General features: G+C 33.1%; 1 protein-coding gene across 1 annotated transcript in view; it reads left to right on the top strand.

The window, feature by feature from the left end:
* AGPS (alkylglycerone phosphate synthase) overlaps positions 1–26,416 on the top strand; it is a 152,797-nt gene that overhangs the window by 68,165 nt on the left and 58,216 nt on the right. Inside the window, exons 9-11 of the mRNA XM_004476829.5 lie at positions 6,028–6,153; positions 9,556–9,664; positions 26,195–26,322. Of these exons, the coding sequence (XP_004476886.2) occupies positions 6,028–6,153; positions 9,556–9,664; positions 26,195–26,322 (363 nt within the window). The remainder of the gene's footprint in view (positions 1–6,027; positions 6,154–9,555; positions 9,665–26,194; positions 26,323–26,416) is intronic.

The raw sequence follows: 26,416 nt of genomic DNA, 5'->3' as shown, positions 1-26,416 counted from the left end.
GAGCTTGCTGAGAAATCTGAGGGAAGGATGGAAAAATGCACCAATATTTGGTGTAGGCTCTTCCAGGCAGAGAGAGTGGGCTTTGACTTGTGAGGTCATCCTTTAAACTATTAATTATTCCTCCTCTTGCTAAGGTGCATAAATATTTACAATTCTTTTTTCATGGTAGATAGACCCTTTTATTAATATATAGTGTCCTTCTCTGTCTCTTATAACAGTTTTACATTTAAAGTCAATTTTGTCTGTTTTTAGTATAGACACCCCAGATCTTTTTGGTTATTGTTTGCATAGAATATCATTTTCCAACCTTTCACTTTCAACCTATTTGTGTTCCTTGGTCTAAGATGAGTCTGTTATAGGCAGCATATAGATGGATCATATTTTTTTATCCATTCTGCTGATCTGTTTCTCTTAATTGGAGCGTTTAGTCCATTTACACTGAGTGTTATTACAGTAACCATTTTATCCTTAGGTTTTTATATGTCACATCTTATTTTTGTCTCTCTTTTTATCCTCTTAGTTACCCTTGCTAATAATTTTCATTTCTACACTCTTTTCCAAACCTCTCTCTAGTCTTTTCCTTTCAGCCTAAAGAACTTCCTTTAATATTTCTTATAGGCAGGCCTCTTGTTGACAGATTCTCTCAATTTCTGTTTATCTGTGACTATTTTAATCTAACCCTCATTTTTGAAGGACAGTTTTGCTGGATACAGAATTTGGCTGGCAGTTTTTCTCTTTCAGTACCTTAACTATGTCATACTACTGCCTTCTTGCCTCCATGTTTTCTACTAAGAAATCAGTATTGATTCTTATCAAGCATCCCTTGGGTGTGATGGATCACTTTTCTCATACTGCTTTCAGGATGCTCTCTCTCTTTTTGACACTTGACAGTCTGATTAACATGTGTCTTGGAGTAGTTCTTTTAGGAATGGGATTTTGATTGGGATCGCATTAAATCTATAAGTTGATTTGGGGTACTTGACATGTTAACAATATTGATTTTTCTGACCCCAAAACACCATATTTGAAATCTGCCCATTTCTTCTTGTAGTTCTATAATTTCTTTCAGCTCTGTTTTGTGGTTTTCAATGTTTAGATCTTTCGTTGTTTCTTAGATTTGTCCCAAAGTATTATGTACATTTTGGTGCAATTGTAAATGGTTTACTTTTTTTTCTATTTTAGATTGTTCTTAATTAGTATATAGAAATACATTAGACTTTTGTATGTTGATCTTATTCAGCCTTGTTAAACTCACTTATTCTAAAAGCTTTTTGTAGATTTCATCACATTTTCTATATAGACAATCGTGTCATTTTTGAATGAATACAATTTTAGTTCTTCCTGTCCTATATGGATGCCTTGTATTTCTTTATTTTTTCTTACATTATCATGCTTACCAGAACCTCTAATACAATATAAAAAATAAATGGTGAGAATTGACATCCTTATCTTAGGAGAGACATAGTTCTTTCCCAATAAGTTTGCTGTTAGCTCTGTGTTTCTTGTACATGCCCTTTATCATGTTGACGATTTTTCTTTCTTTTCTTAAATTTCAGAGGTTTTTTTTTAAATGAGAAATTGATGTTGGATTTTGTCCATTGCTTTTTTGCATTTTATTGGGGATGGTTAGTTGATTGAGGCCTGCCTTCTATTTAATAGAAGTGCTATACAATTTCCCCTAACTACTCTTTTAGTCATAGTGCACAAATTTTGATATGTTGTCTTTTCATTTTCTTTTTTTTTTTTTTCCAGGTTAAATGTAATATAATCAATTATAAAAAATAGAAAACATAGCAACAAACATTTATAGATGTAAATAATAATTCTAATATAAATTAAATATAACAATTTTAAGTTTTTATATTATAGCTCTAACTATTGGACATAATAATCTCTAAGAATGAAATAAAGTATTGGTTTATTTATTCAATTTCCATTTATGCCATAATTCTTTCTAGATAATCAAATTCTTATTTGGGAATTCTTCACCACTTATTGGGATAAATTAAAGTAGATAACAATTTGCCAACTCATAATATTATGAGACAGAAAAACTCAAAATCTTGTTCAACAGTAGTCATGCTAAATCATTATTGATCCAGATACATTATTTTAATTTAAGTATATGAATAAAATAGGATTAAAGAAAAATGAAGTATCCAAAACTATCTCTCTTCTCCAGCCCTCCTCAATTAAAAGCAAGTGTTTATTTTGCATGAAAAAAAAAATTACGGAATACTGATCATAGGAACAATTTGCCAGTTGCATGACTAATTATTGTTCATATACTAAAGTCTTTTCATTTTCATTCATTTAAAATATTTTCTATTTGCCCTTTTGATTTTTCTTTCTTTGGAATATGTTAATTCATTTCCAAATATTGAGGAATTTTTACAGTTTTTTTCTGTTATTGATTTCTATGTTAATTTCATGTGTGTTCAGAAAACATACTTTATTTGTCTCAAATCCTTTCAGATTTATTGATACTTGTTTTATGACCCAGAGTATTGTCTTATATTATAAATGTTCCATGTGCACTTGAAAAGAATGTGTCTTCTCCTGTTGTTGGTTGTAATAGTCTCTAAATGTCCATTAAGTCAAGTTTATAGTGTCGTTCAAGTTTCCTGTTTTTTTTTTATCTTCTGCCTACTTGTTCTATGAGTTTTTGAGAGAAGAGTAGTAAAATCTGCCTACTTCTTCTTATAGTTCTATAAATTGTTGCTTCATGTATTTTCAAGCTCTGTTATTAGAGAATGAATGCTTGGGATTGTTATATCTTGTTGATTGAAAGACCCCTCTGTCATTATAAAGTGACCATATTTTATTCCTGATAATATTCTTTGTTCTTAAATCTGCTTTATCTGGTATTAAAACACCCATTTTAATTTTCTTTTGGTTAGAATAAGCATGGTATATATTTTTCCATTTTTTACTTTTTATCATTTTGCATTTTTATAATTAAAGTGCTTTTCTTCTAAGCAACATACAATTGGGTCTTCATTTTTTATCTAACCTGATAATCTCTACCTTTTAATTTGGATATTCAAGCCATTTTCTCTGTTGCAGTTCAGGCCATTTTCTCCTTTAGTTTAAGTCTGCCATTTTGCCATTTGTTTTCTATATTTCCCATCAGTTTTTTTGTTATTTTTCTTTTCCTCTGTTACTACCCTTTGGGGATTGAATTTTTTTTATGACACTATTTTCTCTCCTTTGTTTCTTTATTAGTTGTAACTCTTTGTTTTGTTATTTTACAGGTTGTTTTAGGGTTTATATATACTTTTTTCACTATAGCAATCCAACTTAAAGTCGTATTGCAACACTCACACTTAGTGTAAGAAGCTTATTGTGGTTTACTTCTATTTCTCTCCTCACTTCCTTAGTGCTATTTTCATACCTTTTACTTTTACCTATGTTACAGATCTTAAAATATATTCCTATTATTTTTGTTGAAACAGTTATATTTTTAAAATATTTAAATACTAGGAAAGAATCTTCTATTTACCTATGTAGTGACCATTTCTCATGCTCTTAATTCCATCTGATGTCATTTTTCTTCTGCCTGAAACCTGAAGGACTTCTTTTAACATGTGTTTTAGTGTGGGTCTGCTTGTTTTTGCCTTTGTTTGTCTGTAAAAGTCTTGATTTCACTTTTTTTTTTTAAAGATATTTTTGCTATGCATAGAATTGTAGATTGACAGTGCTTCTTTGTAATTTAAAGATTCTGCTTTACTGTTTCCTGGCATTAAACATGTGTTTTAGTGTGGGTCTGCTTGTTTTTGCCTTTGTTTGTCTGTAAAAGTCTTGATTTCACTTTCTTTTTTTAAAGATATTTTTACTATGCATAGAATTGTAGATTGACAGTGCTTCTTTGTAATTTAAAGATTCTGCTTTACTGTTTACTGGCATTAAAGCCAACACAGGCTTTTAGAAGAGGAAGTGGCTAAATGTATATGATCATCAGTACCATTTATTAAGCATTAACTTTGTACCAAGAATTGTTTCTCACTAAATTAGCATACTGTGGTGTGTAAATTTTCTAGTTAGGAGAAATGGCAAGTCTCAAACTCAGTTCTTAATCATTACACTTAACTAGCAGGAATTTAGTTGGATTTTAACAAAGAAGTACATTTAAATTGGTGTGCTAGGTAGAGCTCCCTGAGCATAGTACCTGTCCTTTATCCCTTAACCCCCATCCTCTTTTTTATTGCTTTTACAATTCCTGGCACATTATAACTACTCGTAATTAGAGAAGGTGATGAAGTAACGCACCAGACATAGGAGGCAAATTAACAGTATACCTAATATTGGATATATATTTATGTATATTTAATATATATTTAATGATCTGCTTCTGTGTAGGTAATGTGGAAGTTTGTTTTGTCAGGATAATTTGTGAAAGCTCACTACTCAGTGCCTAGCATGACACATCTTAGGGGTTCCATGAATGTCTTGTCTTCTTTTCAAAAAAATTGAGCAACAGTAGTTGTAGCAGTTTGATATAGTTATGAATTCCAAAAATAGATATTGGATTATGTTTGTCATCTGGTCTGTACCTGGGCATGATTAAGTTATGATTAGGGCTTTGATTGGGCCACGTCATTAGGGTTTTTGATGTTGGAGTTTGATGCTAAAAGCCTTAAGCTGGAGCCCTGGGAAGTAACCTCACAAAGGAAAGGAAGTAAGCCCCAGGAAGAGAGGAACCCTGAGCCCAGGAAGAAGCAAGCCCTGGGAAGAGAGGAACTGTGAACCCAGAGAGAAGCAAGACCCTGGAAAGGAGGAAGCCAGGAAGCCTGAACCCTCGCCGACTTCAGCAGCCATCTCGCTCCAACATGTGAAATATAAAATATAAAATAAAAAATATAAAATAGTCTGAGAATCTTCATTTTTAAACTCTTAAATCATGTATTTAAGGTTTTATGTACTTGGTTATTAGTCTCTTATAGTTAAAAATGAACTTAATCAACATTGAGTGAAAAAAAATCCTATTATGTAACAATTGTTGTCATTTAAAATCTGGTTTTCCTAGCAACAAAATTAGAAAAGATACATAATTTTATTTGAGGATCTGTGACACCTAATCAATAATATTTAACCCAATGGGCTCTTAGATTTTGGATTACAGCTTTCACGTCATACTCAAAATACATGGATACAAACACTGATGATACATTCTACATCTCTGCATGGCTTACTTAAAAAATAGAAGCAGTTGCTTAACTAGACGACTATCAAAGTGGTCAACACAGATTGATGGCCTTGCGTGCAGTAGAGAGTGGGTATGCAGATGGTGATGTCTGTACCATTTGACGTGAGATGGCTGAATCTTTAAAATTATTTCAGTGGAATGGCTTTGGTATTGCTGCAATAAAGGGCATCCATTCAACTTCAGGTGCTGTGCAGATGGCAAAGCCAAGCTAATATAGAAAAATGAGAAACAAGTGAGTATTTAATGTACAGGAATGCATGATCTGCATAACAAATAAATGACAGTATTACATGCAGGAAACCTAGCCAGATGGCTGTACATTAAAACACATGACTCCTTGAGAGAATTAAATACAGGCAATTTGCTCAGATTTTCTGCAAGCCTGCTGTATATTATATTAGGGTAGAGAGAACAAGAGATTAAGTGCTTTATTTATCGAAAGTGTTTAGGTGAAGTTAGCAGTTATTTAAGTATAATCTGATATTCATAAGTATTTAAATTGTCTCTTTGTGGGAAAAAAAACGTGGGATGAGGTGGTTGGCTTTAAAATGAAAAGGTGTAAGGGGTGAGATTGTCTAATGATCCTCTAGAAAATATAGATATTCTGGCCTATATTTTTCAGTTTTGTAAAGGTTTTCTACTAGACAAAAGTATAAAAAATTTTTAACTAATATGATGAAAGTTTTTCATTTTCTATACCATTTTTAATGAACACAAATACCAGTGCCATATGGAAATGTTAAAGTGGGAAAGAGTAATGTGTTGAGTGCTGTGTGAAATTGGATCATTTTTACTCAAAATAATATATTTTTATTTTTCAGCTTAAAGAAAGTGGTTATTGTACAGGTCATGAACCAGATTCCCTGGAATTTAGCACTGTGGGAGGATGGGTGTCTACTCGGGCATCAGGAATGAAGAAGAATATATATGGCAATATTGAGGATCTGGTAACTGCTTTTCTAATTATTATATAATAATTGATTAATATACAGAAATTATTGTAAAGAAGTTAAACACCTTTGAAAGTTAAGGGTTGGGTGGTCAAGTCCCCAAAAATGTACCCGTTTAGATTATAGTAATATTAAATATGTGTAATAGAAACAATTAAAAGAAAAAACTGGTCTTTGTTTAATGGTGCTCCTCTTCAAGTGACTAGTGTGTAAGCCTTGTATATGTTTCACAGTATCTGACTTGTACATTTTATTTAACAAGTCTCATAGAACCTCAGTGTTCAGCTCTACTAACATTTTAGTCTGTTTGTTTAGATAATGTCATTGTTGCTACTTTGTTGCCTCAGGAGATTTAAAGTTAATTTTCTGAAAATAATTTTTTCTGTATGGAATTAAAGAACCTGTTGAAAATGTTTTAAAGTAGGGATGTGACACAATACTTTTTGTGCACACCATTTCATTTTAGCTGATCTGATTACAGTTCTCTGGGACTTAGTATAAATAATAATAGTATAAATATGTGCAGCCTGGTAAGGCGTTAGGTGTTGTTTGTCCATTTCTAGCTTTTCCAGTGACTAGCCGTATGACCCATGCATATTGGTTCACCTTTCTAAACCTCAGTTTCCTCTTCTATAAAATAGAATAATGCTGATTCTCTGCATAGAATTATTATAAGAAGTAAAGGATATTAAAGGAAAAATCATAAATGTTAGTTCTCTTATCGATATTTTGATATTGGTTTAATAGAACTTTAATTTATGAGACTATTAAAGTGATGATCCTAACCATAACTTTACCATCCTAATCTAAGTTTAACTTTACTTGTCAAATCTAAATTTTAGCATTTTCATCAGTATCTTTGTTGATAGGAATGGTAAATCTTTAAGGAAACATATTTGTTCTTTATAGTCAATACCCAATAATTTAAGACTTTTAAGTGTCTGTATTGTGAGCACTTTGTAAATATTTACATTTTTATTGAGCATATTTAAGAAATCATATTTTTCTCTTGGAATTAAAGTAACTTAAATTTAGTTTCAGAGGGTGGAATTTATTTTTCTGTTGAATTATTAAGATGCTTATTGGAATTAGATAAATATTTGATAGACTGCCTCATTTAGTACTGCTAAAGCATGTAATTTATTTTAATCATTTGTTTTGAAAGATTTAAGGGCCACAAATTGTAAATGTTCATCCTCATGTACTTATTTACATTAGTAATTACTTAGCACATTTTATTTTTAACTTAAATTTCTTTTGCAATATATAGTTTCCTCTGAAATTGTCTTAATTTACATTCATTGCTTTTAAGAAAAATTACTAAATTTAAATCTCTGACTTCATGAAAAAAAAACTTAAGCCATTTGAACATGTTAATATATTTCTTGTTACTGCATATTTAAAGTATAATAAATAATGATTCTAATACCTAATTAACTGGTTTGAAAAAAGATGAAGATATTTGTTTAGTGTAAATATTTAACATCATAATCTGAATTTTCAAAAGTCTTGCATGGTTTCTATATATGGAAGTATAAACTTTCACCTTGAATTCTGGTTCCGTTTATTTTCAAGGTCATTTTAAGGCATTCTAACCACAGTCCATTCCAAATATTTCTTAATTTTGTGAGTACCTCTTCACTAAAGGATTACCTAAGCATTTTTTATTACCCTTTTTTTTTTTAAACTGGTGCTATAGAGCTGAAGCTCATGGCCTTTAGCAATTAGCCATTACTACTATCAAAGATGCCTTGCTATATTTTTCAATTTAGATGCACTGTTAGAAGGAAAAAAAAAAAGAACTCTCTAGTGACAAAATTCAACTATAAATCTCTAACATGCACAAAAGGGAATAAAGTATGATACGGGACCATTTAATATTTTAAAAATTTCTGGAGAAAATGCTTCTTTTAAAAAGCATAAATGTGGTGCAGAATAATTAATCAATTAAAAATGAATGTTTCTTATTTTAAAAATATATGTAGTAATTACAGAAGTATAAAATTCAGATATGCTATATATTTTAAATACATATAATCATCTTTAACATCTCTTATATTCTATACCCTTTTCTAGGCTTTTCACAAACGTGTATATCTGGTTTTAAATATAGAAAAGAGAATCATGCTGTGTTTAATTTGCTCTTTAAATTATGTTTTAACATAGTAACGTATAAATGAGCATGGGTTTGCACTGTTATTTTTTAAAGACTGCATATAATTCTCTTTTAATGATAATTTACGGTTTATTCAACCAAGTTCTTTTGGATGAACATTAAAATTTATTCTTTATTTAAAAATTACAGAAAACAAAGCAAAAAATCCTCTTTGTTAATTTTTTGACATGCATCTTTAATCATTTTCTTAGCATATGATCCTAGAGCTTTAATTATTAAATCAAGCAGTTTATGTATTTTCAAATCTTTGGATCATTATAGCCAATTACAAAAATTTTGACCAGTTGACTTTCTCACAGCAGTGTGAGAACCTTTATTTTACTTGATCTTAATATTGTTTGTCTTTTAATTTTGAGTTTCTTTAATCGCTAGTGAATGTACGCATCAAAAATGTGTTCACTGGCACTTTTACTTTCTTATTTTGTGAATTGCTTACTGCCCATTCCTTCAACAGTAAATAGTTAAGACTACTGATAATTTATCTGTCAAAAAATTCTGAAAATGAATTGCATTTTTAACTGCTGCTGATTCAGATCTCAGGAACTAATTTTTAAGTGGCCCCCTTCTCCTAATATACTTTCTCACTGTGAGAGACTAGTATCACACATTTATCAAACACATACCTCCTTTCCCCATGTTTAAGTTATTTACTGCATGTCCTTCTTGATCCCAATCGTGACCTGATCATAATTAATACTTCATTTTTTCACTCTTTTCTACTAATTGGGCAAAATAGATAGGTTGAAAGTGGAATTGAGACAAGAATTAAATTTTTCTTAGAATTCTAAGCATCTAGATTTGTGCTTTGTCTTTAATAATAGTATTCCGTAAGTATTGTTAAATAAATGAAAAAATATATTAAAATATCATTTCTTACTTTTTGAGTCCTTTAGTTCTTTGCCATATAGATAACCCTAAATTGAATTTGGTTTAAAGAAGTGTTTTTTAATTTTCAAGATGATAAATTATGTATATCAACTTAAAACAAGAGGTATACAACCTTAGAATGTTTTTTCCCTCTCTTAAAACTATATACAAATTTACCTTTAGTGTAAGAAGAATTACTAAAGGATATTATAGTTTTGAAGGTTATCACAATTTATTACTTAACCTAATTTTTTTAAAAAGTAGTGTTTTTAAAAATATGTATGGGTTTGTGTGTACATACACACACAATTCACTGGCAGATGTCTAGAATTTACACCATGTATTATATTAAACAGGTGGTTCATATAAAAATGGTAACACCTAGAGGTATAATAGAAAAAAGCAGTCAAGGACCTCGTATGTCAACAGGCCCTGATATCCATCACTTCATCATGGGATCTGAAGGTAAATATAATTGCAAATTTATTATGAAAAAAATAGAGGTTAGTGACTCAGTTTTGTGAAAATCTGTGATACTGTGATATCAGATCGTTGAAAGAAAGGTATGTTTTATATATTTAAAGAATAGTGATTTACAGTGTTAATTTAATTTGGTACTTCATAAAAGTTTTATTATAAGAACAACTTATTAAACTTCCTTTTACATTTTTGCTTTTTTATATTTCTAAAGACAACTTGGTCATTTTCTTTCTAATTTTCTTTTTAGAGTTTTTATTCTCATTTTAGGAAGGGTAGTTGTTAGAATTTAAAATGGTTTTTAATATTTTGTATTATGGTATTTTTTAATCTTGTCAGAATTATTAGGGGGAAAGGACTGATAAAACATTGTTCTTTTGTCTTTTCTTCAATAATTATATCTTTTGTTATTTACTAGATTTTTAAAAGAAAAGTGGAATTTCAAGTTCTCTTGATTCACATAGCTTTTTAACTCTTCTTGGTCATTACATTTTCATTATTCACATTAAATAATGCTGGGTAGATTAGAATATAGTTTTCAATTGCATCTAAAACATTTAATTCCTTTATAGATCAGAAAAAGTTTAACCTTTCCCCCTGTATTTTGCAAACTGTTATATAGGGACTGTGAATTGTATGGATTATATAGGGACTGTGAATTGTATGGATAAGGTAAACAATTTTTCAGTTCTTAGGATAGTGAAGAGGGGCACCCTTTAAATCCAGAGATATAAGATAAAATTTTAAAACTGTATCTAAATTAGCAGAATAACTTATTAACTTCAGAAGGTTAGTACAAATGAAAAAAGAGATGATTCAGAAAACATTTAGCTAAATTCATAGATAAAAGGGCAGTTATATAAACTAAGATGTTAGGGCATATATTCTAACCTTTGACACTGAAGTCAAGAAGGGAGAAAAACTGTTTCTTATTGACACATTAGAGGTTGACTATTAGGCTGACAACTAAATGGTATGGCTTTGATTTTTTTCCTGATAGTGACATACCTTTGTCAAGATATCTCACCAATTTCCTCTCATACTCCTTTTTTGATTGGCATACTCTTATATAGAAAACAGAACTTTTTTTTTTTTTTTTCTGTGGTACCGGTGCCGGGATTTAGCCTAGGACCTTGTTTGTGGGAACCCACCACTCAACCACTGAACCACATTGGCTCTCCTGAGTTGTTTTCTACGTTTGTTTGTTATTTTTGTTTGTTTTTAGAAGGCACCAGGAACCGAATCCAGACCTCCCATGTGGGAAGCAGGCACTTAACCATTTGAGCCACTTCTGCTCCCACAGAACTACATATTTAGTATGAAAACTAAAATGCTAAATATCTTTAAAATAATAAAGTTCTTTAACAAATATTATTCTGGAACTTCTTGTACTAATGCATCTTCTAAAAGTTAAATAAAAGAATATTTTATGTCATGTGGAATAACAAATAGGTATTAAAACTGACAATTATTAATTATATTATTGATGTATGCATAGTTGGATTCAACTCCCTAAATACAAATGATCTTTTCAAGTAATTGCATCAGCATTTTCTTTTCTCCCATCCAGTTAGCATTTTAAAAATTTTGATTGCTAAGTACTGTGTCTGCTCACTCAAGAACACATGTAATAATAGACCATTATAATATAGTGTGACACATTCTATGATAGAAGTTAACACAGGGGAAATCAAGACAAAGTCAGGTTGATAGGTATTTAAGAATGCTTCACCAGAGAGGCCATGCTAAATAAAATGAGCCTTGAAGGTTGATAAGCGGAAAATAATTTCAGATAGAGTTGAAGAAAGAAGGTGGGGGGTGCATTCTCTATAGAGAGAATAGCATTTGAGCAGAGGGAATAGCACATACCTCATGAAGCTGCCAGGTTTGTAGTATAACAAATATAAGGTTTAACTCTGAGGTGGCGGTAGGCAGCACAGCTAGAGGCAGAGTGGTAAGGGTTATAGGATGATTAGAGAGGTAATTTGGTATTCTCATTCCATTAAAAATAGTTTGAACTTTTATCTAAAACACTGGGCTACCTCCCTCAATAGTAAATTATTGAATGGGTTTAAGGAAAGCAAACTCATAATAATACGGTAATGAAAGAAATATAGGAAATATGCTTTTTTAAAACTTATGTCTTATACACTAGGCTAAATTACTGTCTTGAATAAGATTTTATTATAAATATGCATGCAAAAAAGTCGGTCAGATCTGGATTTCAATCTTGGCTCCACCATTTATATTTCTTTAACTATGTAATTTTGGTAAGACTCTCTGCAGTTATAAAATGGGAGTAATGAAAATATCCATCTCCATAAGGTTGTTGTGACGATTAAATGAGATTATGCTGGGCAACATATTAGCTTGTAGTAAGTATTCAGTATATGCTACCTTCTAGTACTATTACTGTGTCCCCCCATCTCACGCTTTTCCCCACCAACAACATCTTTCACCAGTGTGGTCCACTTGCTACAATTGATGAACACATATTAAAGCACTGCTACCAACCATGGTCAGTAGTTTACATCAGTTTACACTTTGCATGGCACATTTTTATAGGTTTGGATAAAATGTATAATGGCCTGTATCCTTCATTGCAGGATCATACAAAACAATTCCAATGTCCCAAAAATGCCCCATATTATACCTATTCTTCCCTTTCCCTCCTCTCTCAACCTCTGGTGACCACTGCCTTTATTTCAGTGTTACAAGTTCTTACATTGCTAGAATAATAATAACTGTACTTTAGTCCATAGTTGCATCCCCCCTTATGTTTGCTCATTCCTAAATCTTGAGGATTTTAGGATATTGATGCCCACTCTGTTTTTGCTTGAGAGAGGGCTTAGATCCCATGGGGCAGATGGATGGAACTGTCTTGCTTGCAGTTGTAAATACTCTTTTTTGGGATAGGCATTGTCCATCATTATCCTTTTGTTAGTTGTCCTGGTGAGTCTGATGAACTGGAGGGTAGGTGTTGCAACTCTGCTGAGATTCAGGGCTCAACCACCTTTATAACAGACTAAAGATTTCAATCTCTGGGACATATATTTGACAAATATAGTGCTAATTATAGGTTCAATATTCCAAGGTAATGCCCACTGAAAGGGGCTGAAATCCTGAAGTTGTTTGCTTTGACTATAGTGTCAGGAGCACCCCTGCTTGAGACACCATTTACTGTGGCAGTCAATGAGATGGTGGGAATGTTCTTTTGGCACATATGGCAGGGGAGGATTGCTGGTGTAGGACTTTGGGGATGGGGACATATGTGGGATAGAGTTTACCTATGGCATGCTTCTATGGAATATGAAAATGTTCATCTTGTCATCGTGTATTATCTCAGTGGGTGGAGACCCACACAATAAAGAAGAAAACATTAAACTCCTGAGGGGTCCTCCTATATTCTCAATTAGAGGGGCAAGAATCTCTCGAGAATATAGGCAGCACCTAATAAAATAGACCAATATGTCAAGCCCTCAATATTAATGCATGTAACTATGACCCTTGTTCTTCAAAAATAGACTTAGTGGTTACCATAGATTCTGAAGGGAGGGAGAAGGAGAAATAGAATAGATGGAATATAGGGCATTTTTAGGGCATTGAAATTGTTCTGCATGGTCTTGCAGTGAGGGATACAGGCCACTCCAATTCATTATAAATTTTGTCAAAACCTATAAAAGTGTATAATACAAAATGCAATCCATAATGTAAGGCATTGACCATGGTTAGTAGCAGTGCTTCAATATTTGTTCATCAGTTGGAACAAATGTACTCATGTAAGTACATTTATTAATAGGGGAAAATGTGAGAAGGGGGGGGGGTGCAGTATAGGGGAATCTCCTATATTTTCTATGTGACTTTTCTGTATCCTAAAGCTTTTTTGAAAATAAAGTGAAAAAAATAAGACACTGGGAGAACGTACAGAAGAAATTGTTACTGTACATAAAAGATAACCATATCTTATGGTGATAAAAGACACAATTTTTATTTTTGTATTTGTATTATTTATATCTATTTGTATTATTTGTATTTATACTTATATTGCTTTTTTAATTTTATTCTTTTTTTTTTTTTACTTTGTTTTTGGGGAGGTTCTGAATTGCAGAAGGGTCACAACTGTGGTAGGGGAGGATCACTGGGGCAGGGTGTCAGTGATGAGAGGATGTGTGGGAAGGGATGCACCTGGGGCATGCCTTTGTGGAATATGAATATGTTCAGGTGATCAAAGGGTGTTTTGCTGGGTGGAGACCCACACAATAACTGAAAGAATATTGAATTCCCATTCTAGGAAGACCTGCTACATTCTCCAATAGAATGGCAAGAATTCCTAGAGTACATGGGCAGTGCCTAGTGAAGGAGGATAAACCAATACTTCAGTCCCTTGACATTGATGGCTGTACTTATGAACCTTGTTCTTGTAAAATTGAAACTTAGCCTAGTATTTAATATTGCCTAAGAGTTACTTCCTGAAAGCCTCCTTGTTGCTCAAATGTGGTCTCTCTCTAAGGCAAACTCAGCATATAAACACACTGCCTTCCCTCTAGTGTGGTATGTGACTCCTAGAGATGAGCCTCCCAGGCAGCCAGGGATTAATACCAAGTGCCACCCAACAGTGCTTTTGGAGAAGGACTTAGGCCAAAAGGGGGAAATATTGAATGCAGATGAGTTTTTATGTCTAAGAGATTTCAAAGTGAATTGGGAGGTCGTTCCAGAGGTTACATTTACGTTCATGTCAGGAGGATCTAAAATGTATTTTATCTGCTATTTTCCAATACCTAAATATAACTTCCTGCCCTTAAATGTGAACCATAAACTTTTTCTTCCAAGCTTTAAAAGTTTCTTTTGATATAGTTAAATCATTTGATGGCAACCTTGAATGTATTCATATACTAATATGAAACCTATTTTCTCCTGTCTCACTAATTTCCATGTTTGACCACGTTAGTCTTGTTTTGTGTTATGAAATTTTTTTTTGTAACAGTACTGACATTTAAATGTGTTTTTGTTGTTGTTTTTTGTGGTACCAAGACTGGGTATTGAACCCAGGACCTAGCATGGGAGAGGCTGGCGCTCAACCGCTGAGCCACATCCGCAGCTCCCTTGAGTTGGCTCCCTCATCTGTTTGCCCATTTTATTGTGTTTTTTTTTTGTTTTTTATTTATTTATTTTTATTTATTTTTTATGTTTTTAAAGATACTTAAAGATGCTGACATGTGCTTAAGCATAACCTCTGGAATGACCTCCCAACTCACTTTGAAGTCTCTTAGCCATGTAAACTCATTTGTCTTTACCTTTTCCCCTTTTGGTCAACGTCTTTTCCCAGTGGCATTACTATGTTATGAATTTTCATAATGATTTTTCAACAAGCAGCTTCCTCTCATTTTAGATGCTATAATACAATGAATATAATGAAAATTATAATAAATATTCAGAGTATTTGAAAGGCTTTACCTTTTTTCCTGTATGTGGAATTTATTAGCAATGTAATGTTTTGCACTTTTATTTTAAAAATTAAAAGTGTATTTTAACCTTTCAACTTATTTACCCTTGTTTTAACTTTTGCTTTACAACTAAGTATATTAAATATTCACCATCAGTTACTTTGTAAAGTTTTACCAGTCATCTTTTTGTTAAAGTAAAGCTCTTCTTTTAGTAGATTCCTCAGGAAAGGCACTTTTGCATATCCTCTGAATGCTCTAATGTTCAACATTGTGGTTTTTTAAAGAAATGGCCTTGGTTCTTAAAGGAAGCTTGGGTGGATATACTATCCATGGATCACACTTTCTTCTCTTCAGATTCTTGAAAACACTCTTCCCCTGTTGCCTTGGCTTTGAATGTTTTAAAGAAATCTGATGTCACTCTAGTTCTCTTGCCTTTGTAGGTTGTTACCTCTTTTTGTCTGGAGGTCCTCAGAAATACATTTTTTTTAAATCATTAAAGTCTGTTTTACCAGTCTGTGTCCCAGAGTTGATTGTTCTAGATTAGTTTTACTGGTACTGATGAGGCCCTTTCTGTACGTAGGTATCTTGGATTATAGTTATTAGGGTTTTTTCCCCATTGTTTTGATTTTTCTTCCTCAGGGACACTGATCATACACCTTTGATCTCCTTTGCCTGTCTTCCATTTCAACCTTTTCTCCTCTGGCTCCTTTACTCTGATTTATTTCTTTGTTGCATTTTTTTGTTGGTTATTTTCTGGATTTTTTTTAAGTTTCTTTCAAGTTTCCATTTGACTCTATTTTCTTTGAGTACTTCATAATTTAGTTTTCATTTTTAGTTTTTTCCCTCTATTTCTTTCCTGAGATTGATCATCTTTTGTTTCATTTCTTTTTTTGACCATTTTTGTTTTTTATATTTCTGACTCGGTAGGATTTTTGTTAGTTTGTATTTTGTTTTTTCCTATCCCCAAATGTTCGTTTGAGAATATTCAGTCTGAAGTATTGTGGTACAGTTTTCTTCATAATCATAACTAGTTTTTTGGGGAAGACTTTTCATAAACAGAAGGGATTTTATTTGCATTTCTTGACTTTTTGCTGTAGTTTTGTTTTCTTCTTAATGAATTTGGCTTGCACTTTTCTATTCCTGTTTATTATTTTGGAAGGTTTTCCAGTCTGAGAGTGCTTTTTCCTGTCACTTCTAGCCTCTTCTGTGATATTTATTTTATGGATAGTTGTGTTTTTGGTGGGGAAAATGATGACAGGTCTTGCTTCTCTTTCATTTCATAGGATGTTTAATTTCCCTCTCATTTCATTCTTTCCCTCCACTGCCTTGTCTTCAGGAGTACTGCCTCTTATATTAATATTCTTCTAAAGCAGTGCTTCTCCAAGATTCATTTCTGGTTCTGCCCATTTCCAAGCCCCTTCCCATACCCAGGGTTATGAACCACCAAGTTTTGTACAGTAGTTTTGGTATTTATTGTTACACTCTCACTTTCTGGGTTGATATTTTCTGTGTTCCCACCAATTCCTGTGCCATCTTTATTGTTTCTTTTGAGCCTCTCCCTACCTGCTTTCCACCTTTATAAGTTTGTTGCAGCCAGAAGCTGTAGGAGGTCCGCTGGAATTTTTTTCTTTTTAACTCTCCTTACATGTAATTTAAAGGTTGCAGTGTTCTCTCTCCTAGTAATACTGAAGGTGTAGGTCCTGTGTGATTTTATTTGTTCTCCTTGTTGATTTTCATGTTTTATGGGTGAAAGTGGAGAGAGAGGGGAGAGTCAGAATCAGATGACTGCCATTCTTCTTAATCGTAAGTATGTTTTCAGCTTATGTAAGATTTTATTTGCTTCAAGCAAGTACTTGCATTTTATCAAGTAGCAATTGATAAATATCAAATTGATAAGTTTAGTATTTATCAAATAATAGTTGAAGCACTTGCTTTTCTTTGAGAACACACATTGTATTTGAAAATTACAAAACAAAAAATTTTAAATTTATTACAATGTGCTTTTCTTAAAATAGAAAAGTGAATGATATATGAGTATTTATAATGTCACAGTGCCATGGATTTATTCATAAACAATTAAATAAACTGGATATAAAATATCAGTGTAATGTGCATATAATCAACTATTAAGTAAGTAGTTTCATATCACTCGAGTGACATATTCTTCCCACAGCAAAAGAATCAGTCTTATAAAATAAAATCCCATAGAAATAGGCTTTGTGATTAAATGAATTTGGATGCAGTAATTTCTGCTTGCCTTATTTGAATATATGTCTGAATGGATCCTTCCCCTATCAAACTGTATTTGGGACCTGGATAGATTTTGTTTTCACAGTGGGATCCCTGAGGTCCTAGCTGACTAATTACATAGTCATGCCTTGGTCATTTCCTTAATCTTGCAATAATGCAATGTCTGATTATAGACTACTGAGTTTTTTTTATCTCATTTAATTATGGTAGATTTTACTACCTTTGAGTGTCCCCTATACGTAAGAGGCACTATGGGTAAATAAAAATTTAAGGCATGATTCTTTCTCACTAGTACCTTAGAGTTTTATATAAAATGAGAAGTTTTTCAAATGTTTGCTAATGTAAAGGCATATATATTTTAAAATCGATTTTTTGTATAGAGAATAATGTACGAAATTCAAACACAAACAAATGCACAAAATTCAAAAGATACACAAGGATGTATAGGGATAAGTCTGCTTCTCATCTCTATCTTCCAGGCACCTCCTCCTCCCCTCTAATCTACACAGAGTCAACACTATTCTTTAGTATATGCATATATATATATATTTAAAATGTAAATGAAAGTTTACTACTCTTTGCTTTACACTTAATTTCATAGAGATCACTCCATATCTTCACATTTAGAGCCACTTCATTCTCTTTCATAGCTTTATAATATTCCATGATACATGATATAATATTCCATGATATAATATTCCATGATACAGTCTGTTTACATTTATTTAACTAATTAATTTAACTAGAACCCCATTGATGGGCATTTACATTCCTTCCAGTTTTTTTCTTTTTTCTTTGTATTTAGACTATAATGCTGTAATTCAAAGAAATATTTTTAAATGACTTAAGAAGTAAGGAAATGTTTCACAAAAACTGGGAACTTGTAGTTTAGTTTTAAATGGAAATGTTTCCTTTCTAGCATCAGGGCTTATACTGACCTTTTTTTCCTTGATGATTTCACTCTGGTGACTTTTGAGTTTGAGCAAGTATTATTAAAGTTTTCTTTATTCTGTGGGCAAATTAAAGTAAATATAAGAGGTAATTGATCTTTCAGAGCTTATGACTGAGAAATTTCAAATATTTATCTTTAGAACTGACTTTTAACATGAGATGTCAATTCCAAGACTTCTAAAAATGTTGAAAAGAATAGAAAAATTAGAAATAAGCTTAATGATGATGTTGGTATGGCAAGAGGAAAATTTAGCAACTTTAAAAAATAAAGTGGTAACTACTTGTTTTGGTTAGAATAGGTGTATTAGTTCTATGCTGGTGAAAGGGGAGACAGCATAGTACTCATCCTTTTATTTCTTCTCTCTTTCTGCCTTTTGATTGGGTTGTTTAGTCCATTCACATTTTATATTTTTATTGATTTAATTGGATTTACATCTTTTGAACTAGTAGTATGTTCTCTTCATGTCTTGTGTCTCTTGTTCCTGTTACTCTCTTAGTGCTTTCTTTTACAGTAAGTGCTTATTTTCTAATGTAGCATTTTAATTTCCTTACTGATTTTTTCACTATATTTTTTTCAGTTGTTTCATTACTGGTTGCTCCAGGGGTCCTATATACATTTTACCTAATCAGAATCAGCTTCAGATTCATAGTTAATTTCAGTGAGATATAGAAAGATTACTAAAATATGCTGTATTTATTCTTTCTCCATTTGTGATATTATTGTTATACACATTACATCATAAATATTACAAATCCAACAATTTATTTTTATAATTATTGTTTTGTGTCATTTTATGAGTTTTAAAGAAGCTGAGAGAAGAAAGGAGAGCAAGTATATACTTACAGGTTTTCTTATATTAACCTCTAGTTCTCTTCATTTGTTGTTGTGGATTCAGATTATTTTCTGGAGTAATTTTCTTATCACAAAACAGTTTTTCTCCTACCTACATCTTTTGTGCTTTTATTGTCAAATATATATCATTTCTATATGTTGTAGATCCATTGATACAGTACAGATAAATCATTTTATATATTGCTTTTAAAATTAGTCAAGAGAAGAAAGGAGAAGAAATATGCTATCTTTTTATAATTACCTAGTTACCTTTACCAGTGCTCCTTGTTTTTCCTCTGGATTCAGATTACTGTCTGGGGGTCGAGACAGATTACTGTCTGGGGGGTTTATTTTATTTTATTTTTTTTTAAGATTTATTTTATTTATTTCTCTCCTCTTGCCCCCCATTGTCTGCTCTCTTGAGTGCATTCGTTGTGTGTTCTTCTGTGTCCGCTTGCATTCTCAGTGGCACTGGAAATCTGTGTCTCTTTTTTGTTGCATCATCTTCCTGTGTCAGCTCTCCATGTGTGTGGTGCCACTCCTGGGCGGGCTGCACTTTTATCATGTGGAGTGGCGCTCCTTGCGGGGTGCACTCCTTGCACGTGGGGCTCCCCTACACGGAGGCACCCCTTCATGGCACAGCACTCCTTGTGTGCAGCAGCACTGCCCATGGGCCAGCTCACAACACGAGCCAGGAGGCGCTGGGTTTGAACCCTGGACCTCCTATATGGTAGGCGATGCTCTATCAGTTGAGCACATCTGCTTCTCTGGGGTCATTTACTTTTCAACCTGAAGAATTTCCTTTAATATTTCTTATAAGGCTGGTCTGCTAGGTTCTCTTGGTTTTTATTTATCTAGGAATATATTTATTTCACCTTCATTTTTGAAAGATAACTTTGTTGGATATAGATTCTTGGTTTATAGTTTCATTCTTCAAGGACTTTGAATATGTTATCCCACTGCCTTCTGGCTGCTGCTGTTTCTATTCAGAAGTCAACCGTTAATCTTATTTGAGTTCCCTTGTGATAAGTCTTTTGATTTTCTCCTTGTTTTTGTCAGCATTTTTATTGTGATGTGCCTATAGTTCTTTTTGTGTTTATCCTACTTGGAGTTTGTTGGATACCCTGGATGTGTAGGTCAGTGTTTTTTAATCAATTTGGGATGTTTTCAACCATTATTCTTCAAATATTTTATTTTGCTCCTTTCTCTTTTTCTTCTCCTGATACTCTCAGTATGTATATGTTGGTTTGCTTAATGGTGCCCTGCTTTTCTCTGTGGCTCTGATCATTTTTCTTCATTCTTTTCTCTCTGTGTTCTTTGGATTGTTTAATTAATCAATCTGTCATCAAACTTGCTGTTCTTTCTTCTGCCAAATCATAACTACTGTTGAGCCTGTCCAGTGAATTTTTCACTTCAGTTATTATAGTTTTCAACCCCTAAATTTCCATTTAGTTCTTTTTCAGAATTTGTTTCTTTATTGATAATCTAAATGATGCAACATTTTCATTCTACCTTCCTTTGCTTTTTTAGTTATGGTTTATTTTAGTTGTTTGAACATATTTATAATAGTTTGAAGTCTGGTCTCTCAGGCAGTTTCTGTGTGTTTTAAAATTTTTTCTCCTATGTGTAGATCTTACTTTGCTGTTTCTTTGCATGTTTTGCAATTTTTCGTTGGAAACTGGATATTTTAGGAAATACATTTGAGCAACTCTGGGTATTAACCCCAACCCCACCCCCACTTTTTCTGGCTGATTGCTCTATTGGTTTCAGTAATGTCCTGGGGCATATAATTGCATCTGCTCCCAATTGCTGTTCACTGCATCCTTTTCTACTCACCCAATCGCCCTTTTAGGGAAATTAGGTTACTTTTGTTATATGTTGAGTTTTGTGTTTTTTTTAAGATTTATTTATTTCATTTATTTCTCTCCCCTTCCCCCCACCCCCCAACCCTGGTTGTCTGTTCTCTGTGTCTGTTTGCTGCATCTTCTTCGTCCACTTCTGTTGTTGTCAGCAGCACATGAATCTGTGTTTCTTTTTGTTGCGTCATCTTGTTGTGTCAGCTCTCTGTGTGTGTGGCACCATTCCTGGGCAGGCTGCACTACGGGGTGCACTCCTTGCACGTGGGTGTCCCCTATGTGGGGGACACCCCTACGTGGCACAGCACTCCTTGCGCACATCAGCACTGCGCATGGGCCAGCTCCACACGGGTCAAGGAGGCCCAGGGTTTGAACCGTGGACCTCCCATGTGGTAGATGGATGCCCTAACCATTGGGCCAAGTCTGCTGCCATATGTTGAGTTTTGATACTTGTGAGGCATCTAAGTAGGGATTCCCAATAGTTTCTTTTGATTGCTAAGTTTAGAACTTGGGAGAAGGATCTAAGACTCATTTGCATCTAGAACTCTAAATATTAAACCAAGGTGACTTTCCTGAGATTAAAACATGAATAGAATGTGATAGTAAGTATGAGATATTAAATCTTATCAAATTTATTGATCTATATTATAGCTATTAAAAGGGAACTAAAAATCAGATTATGTTTTTACTCATTAAGGAATTTCCTTGTGGAGTTGCATATATTGTGATTTCCTTGTCAGATATATCTTTGTGGAAGGGATACATTAACCATTAGAATTTAAAATAATCCCTTTGCTCTGATGATCCATTACAACTTCCCGATGATTATTTGTCTTTTCATTCATTTCATACATATGTATATATTCATATATGTAATTTCTTTTAAATAAAGGTATTGCAGGTTTATGGAAAAATACACAGTTCCCATATACCACCCTATTATGGACACCTTGCATTAGTATGATACATTTGTTACAATTGATGAAATAATAGTTTTATAGTTGTACTATTAACTATAGTCCATGGTTTATATTAGGGTTCACTGAGTTGTACAGTCCTATTTTTTTTATGTTTATTCTAGTAACATATATACAACCTAAAATTTCCCCTTTTAACCACTTCCAAATATTTAATTCAATGTTGTTAATTACGTCCACAGTGTTGTTCTACCATCACCATCATCCATTCCAAAACTTGTCTGTCACTCCAAATAGAAACTCTGCAATTAAGCATTAACTCCCCATTTCTTACCCCCACTCTGGCCCCTGGTAACCAGTATTTGAATTTTTGACTCTAAATTTACTTATTCTAATTATTTTATTTCAGTGAGATCACACATTTGTCCTTTTGTATCTAGCATATTTCATTCAACCTGCTGTCTTCAAGGTTTATCCAGGTTGTCCCATGATCAAAACTTCATTCCTCTTTACTGCTGAATAATATTCCCTTGTATGTATATACCACATTTTGTTTATCAGTTCTTTGGCTAGTGAACTTCAAAAATTCATCCATTGTATGTATATACTGCATTTTGTTTATCAGTTCATTGGTTGATAAGCTTCAGAAACTTCCAACTTTTGGCAGTTGTGAATCATACCTGTGAGCATCAGTGTGCAAATATCTGTTCAAGTCCCTGCTTTCAATTCTTTTGGGTATATACCTAGAAGTGGGATTGCTGGCTCATCTGGTAATTCCATACTTAACTTTCTGAGAAACCAAGAAACTGTTTTCTGCAGTGGCTGCACCATTTTACATTCCTAAAGACAATGAATGAGTAATCCTATTTCTCTATATCCTCTCCAACACTTATAACTTTCGGTGTAGTGGGGTAGTACTTGTAGTTAGGACCTCGCTGACAGGAAATTTTAATTTCTAATTGGCATGTATTTTGCTTGTTTCTACTAATTCTTTTATATTTTGGAGTGTCGTTCTATTTTTTTTAATTCATCATCTCTCACCATTGAATATTTTTTTCAAAATGCTGTGCTGTATACTGACACTATTATATCAGAATCGTTTTATTCTCTTCTTGTATAGTAACAATAAGAAATCCCTTTCAAAATGTTTATGAATTTGGCCAACTCGTAGACATATGTATAGTTAATTCTGGTGGAAATGAGACTTTTAGAATTCAGTTTGCCCATCTGATTTTTTTTTCCTCTTTATTTATTTTTTTAATGTTATATTCAAAAAATATGAGGTGCCCATATACCCCCACCCCCCTCACCCCACTCCTCCACCCATAACAACAACCTCCTCCATCATCATGGGACATTCATTGCATTTGGTGAATACATCTCTGAGCACCGCTGCACCTCATGGTCAGTGGTCCACATCATAGCCCACACTCTCCCACAGTTCACCCAGTGGGCCATGGGAGGACATACAATGTCTGGTTACTGTCCCTGCAGCACCACCCAGGACAATTCCAACCCCTGAAAATACCCCCACATCACATCTCTTCCTCCCACTCCCTACCCCCAGCAGCCACCATGGCCACTTTCTCCACACCAATGCCACATTTTCTTCGATTACTAATCACAATAGTTCATGAATAGAATATCTAATCCACTCTAATCCATTCTCTATTCCGCCATCCTGTGGACTCTAGAATGGTTGTGTCCACTCCACATCTCTATCAAGAGGGGGCTTAGATTCCTCATAGATGCTGGTTGCAGTTCTCCTGCTTTCAGTTGTAGGCACTCTTGGCTCCCTGGTGTAGTGGTTGACCTTCTTCACCTCCATATTAGCTGAGTGGGGTAAGTCCAGCTGCAAGTCTGTTGAGGCCCAGGGCCTGGCTATCACATGGTCAGTCCAGAGATTTTGGTCCCCTGGGTATACATTAAACCCCAGTACCAACTACAGTTCTGGTAAAAGTAATAGGAGAGGCTTGTGGACAAAGATCACATCTGAGTCCAACTCCATTCACACAGAAACACAAACTCTGAAGTAGGGCCAACTGACATGGCACTGAACTCCATCTGCCATGGCCACAGAACCTGTGGGTCTCTGCAGCCCTCAGAAGAACCAATACCTGGGGTGACATCTACTTTTATCTGTCTCTGGGACTCTGCTCAGGTATGCATAAGGGTGCCCATCTGATTTTTATGATGGGTAAGTGGGAGAAACTAATCTTTTCATTTAAGCCCTCTGGAAATGACTTGGCTCTTCAGCCTGAAAGGAAAAAATAAACAAATAAGAGATCTAAAAGAGGAAATGTGTGACAATGATGTGAAAAGGAGGTGGCTTAGTTATTATGATGATTTTTTTTTCTAGTGGTTGAGTGCTATTCTAAGTTGATTTACTACTGCCAGACTAATGCTTAGAGAGATGAGGATATGGATAAGCAATGAAGGCAGGCTATTCTTTCTTCTGGGCTTAGGAAAGAACCAGTCATATTTTCTTATCCAGAGATGTTGGTTATTGGGCTTTGGATTCTGAACCATTTATGTAGCCTGTTCAGTTTGGGGATATAGAAAAATGAGAAGGGATAATGATATCATGGGTAAAAAGAGGTTTGAAATTAGGTGGTACTTATAATATTTATTTAAAGGTGTTATATGTAATAGAATCAAAGATTTTCTTGAAATTAAAAAAGTGTTTAGGTATATATCCAAGAGAAAGGAAACCTATATTCACACAAAGCTTGTACAAACGTGATCAAAGCAGCATTATTCACAGTATAATATCTACCAACTGATGAATGGAATATTATTCAGCAGTTTAAAAGGAAGGAAGTACTGATAAATGTGCCTTGAAAACATTATGTTAAGTGAAAGAATCCAGTCACAAAAGACCACATATTATAATATTCTGTAAATATGAAGTGCAGAACAGGCAAATCCATAAAGACAGAAAGTAGATTATGTTTGGCAGATGGGAGAGTGGGATATGACTGGCTAATGGATACAGGGCTTTTTTTTGAGGTAATGAAAGTCTTATAAACTTACCTTATGGTGATGGTTGCAGAACTCTGTGAATATAGTAAAAAAACAGAAGTTTACACATTAAATGGGTGAATATTATATATTTGAATTATATGTCAACAATGATGATAAAAACAAAAAAAGAAAGGCTGGTCACTTTTGTTACTTTTTAGAATTCACAGGATAAATTTTTCCTGTTCAGATATTAACTGGTCATAACTTGAAGAGCTTTTGTGATCATACAAGTCATAATATTGTCTTATTTGATATTCTTGATGGGAAATCATATGCATATTTGGAGAATATATTGTAATCTAATGCAGTGCAGTTTATTTTTCATGAATTCATGATAGTTTTTAAACCTGCATTTTATTTTGACACATTGTTTAAGTATATTATAAATTAATTGGAAGCTTTAATTATTGATACATTTTGTTTATTGTGATACTTTATTTTCAGAATTTATAGCTCAGTTCTTCAGTTTCCAGAACTTCATCTTTACTTTTTTTCCATGATTCTCAGGAACATTTCCTAATAATGTTAATGATTTATTATAGTTTCTACTATTTATCCATTAGACACAATGATTTGAAAGTCTTTACTTTGTGAATATAATACTTCTTAATGATCTGTTTTCAAATATTTTAGCATCACCTGGTTATATTTCACTTATATTTTTCCTCTCTCAATAGTCCCTCTCACCACCACCCCCATGTAATAAAGGGGGGTGTTTCATTGGTGGTCCTCTTGTGTTGGATATTTATGATAAGTATTTTGTCTCTGAAATATTTATTCTTTGTTTCTTACAAGGACATCTCAGTATTGCCACTGTCTTTTCTTTATATGAATTCTTTAAAAAGACAAGGTAATAGTCCCTTCAATTCATTCTAGAATTTTAAATTCTCATAAAAGGTTAGGTTCTTTTTGCCTCATTAAGTTGTTTTTATGGTAAAAATAGGCACAAATATCAAAATATATTTTTCATCTAATACATATGAATTATAGAAACCTGTTGTTTTCAAACCTTTTTTCCTTTTAATAAGTTTTATACTGGTTTCTTGGAAGAAGGTTACTTTACATATGTTTAAAAATTATGTATACATAACTAAGAAAAATGTATCCCAAAAATTTGGTTTGGGAAATTACAAAATTTGCTTATTGTTTTTCTAAAAAGCCATTATTCTCCAACTAGGGTGGATTTAAATATGATTCAGAAAATTGGCATGTGATACATTGGATTATTCCCCCTTCTTTTTCAGGAACTCTTGGTGTGATAACAGAAGCAACAATAAAAATCAGACCAATCCCTGAATACCAAAAGTATGGCTCAGTAGCTTTCCCTAATTTTGAACAAGGAGTAGCCTGTTTAAGAGAAATTGCAAAACAGGTAAAAAACAAAAAACAAAAACAAAAAACATACATATATATTTATATTTTTAAAATTCTACTGCATAATTGATTGTGATATGCCACAATTAATA

This window comes from Dasypus novemcinctus, chromosome 7 (assembly GCF_030445035.2).
Source record: "Dasypus novemcinctus isolate mDasNov1 chromosome 7, mDasNov1.1.hap2, whole genome shotgun sequence".
In the NCBI taxonomy this organism is placed as follows: domain Eukaryota; kingdom Metazoa; phylum Chordata; class Mammalia; order Cingulata; family Dasypodidae; genus Dasypus; species Dasypus novemcinctus.
The sequence above is the reverse complement of the archived record's forward strand: the minus strand, read 5'-3'. Positions and strand labels throughout refer to the sequence as shown.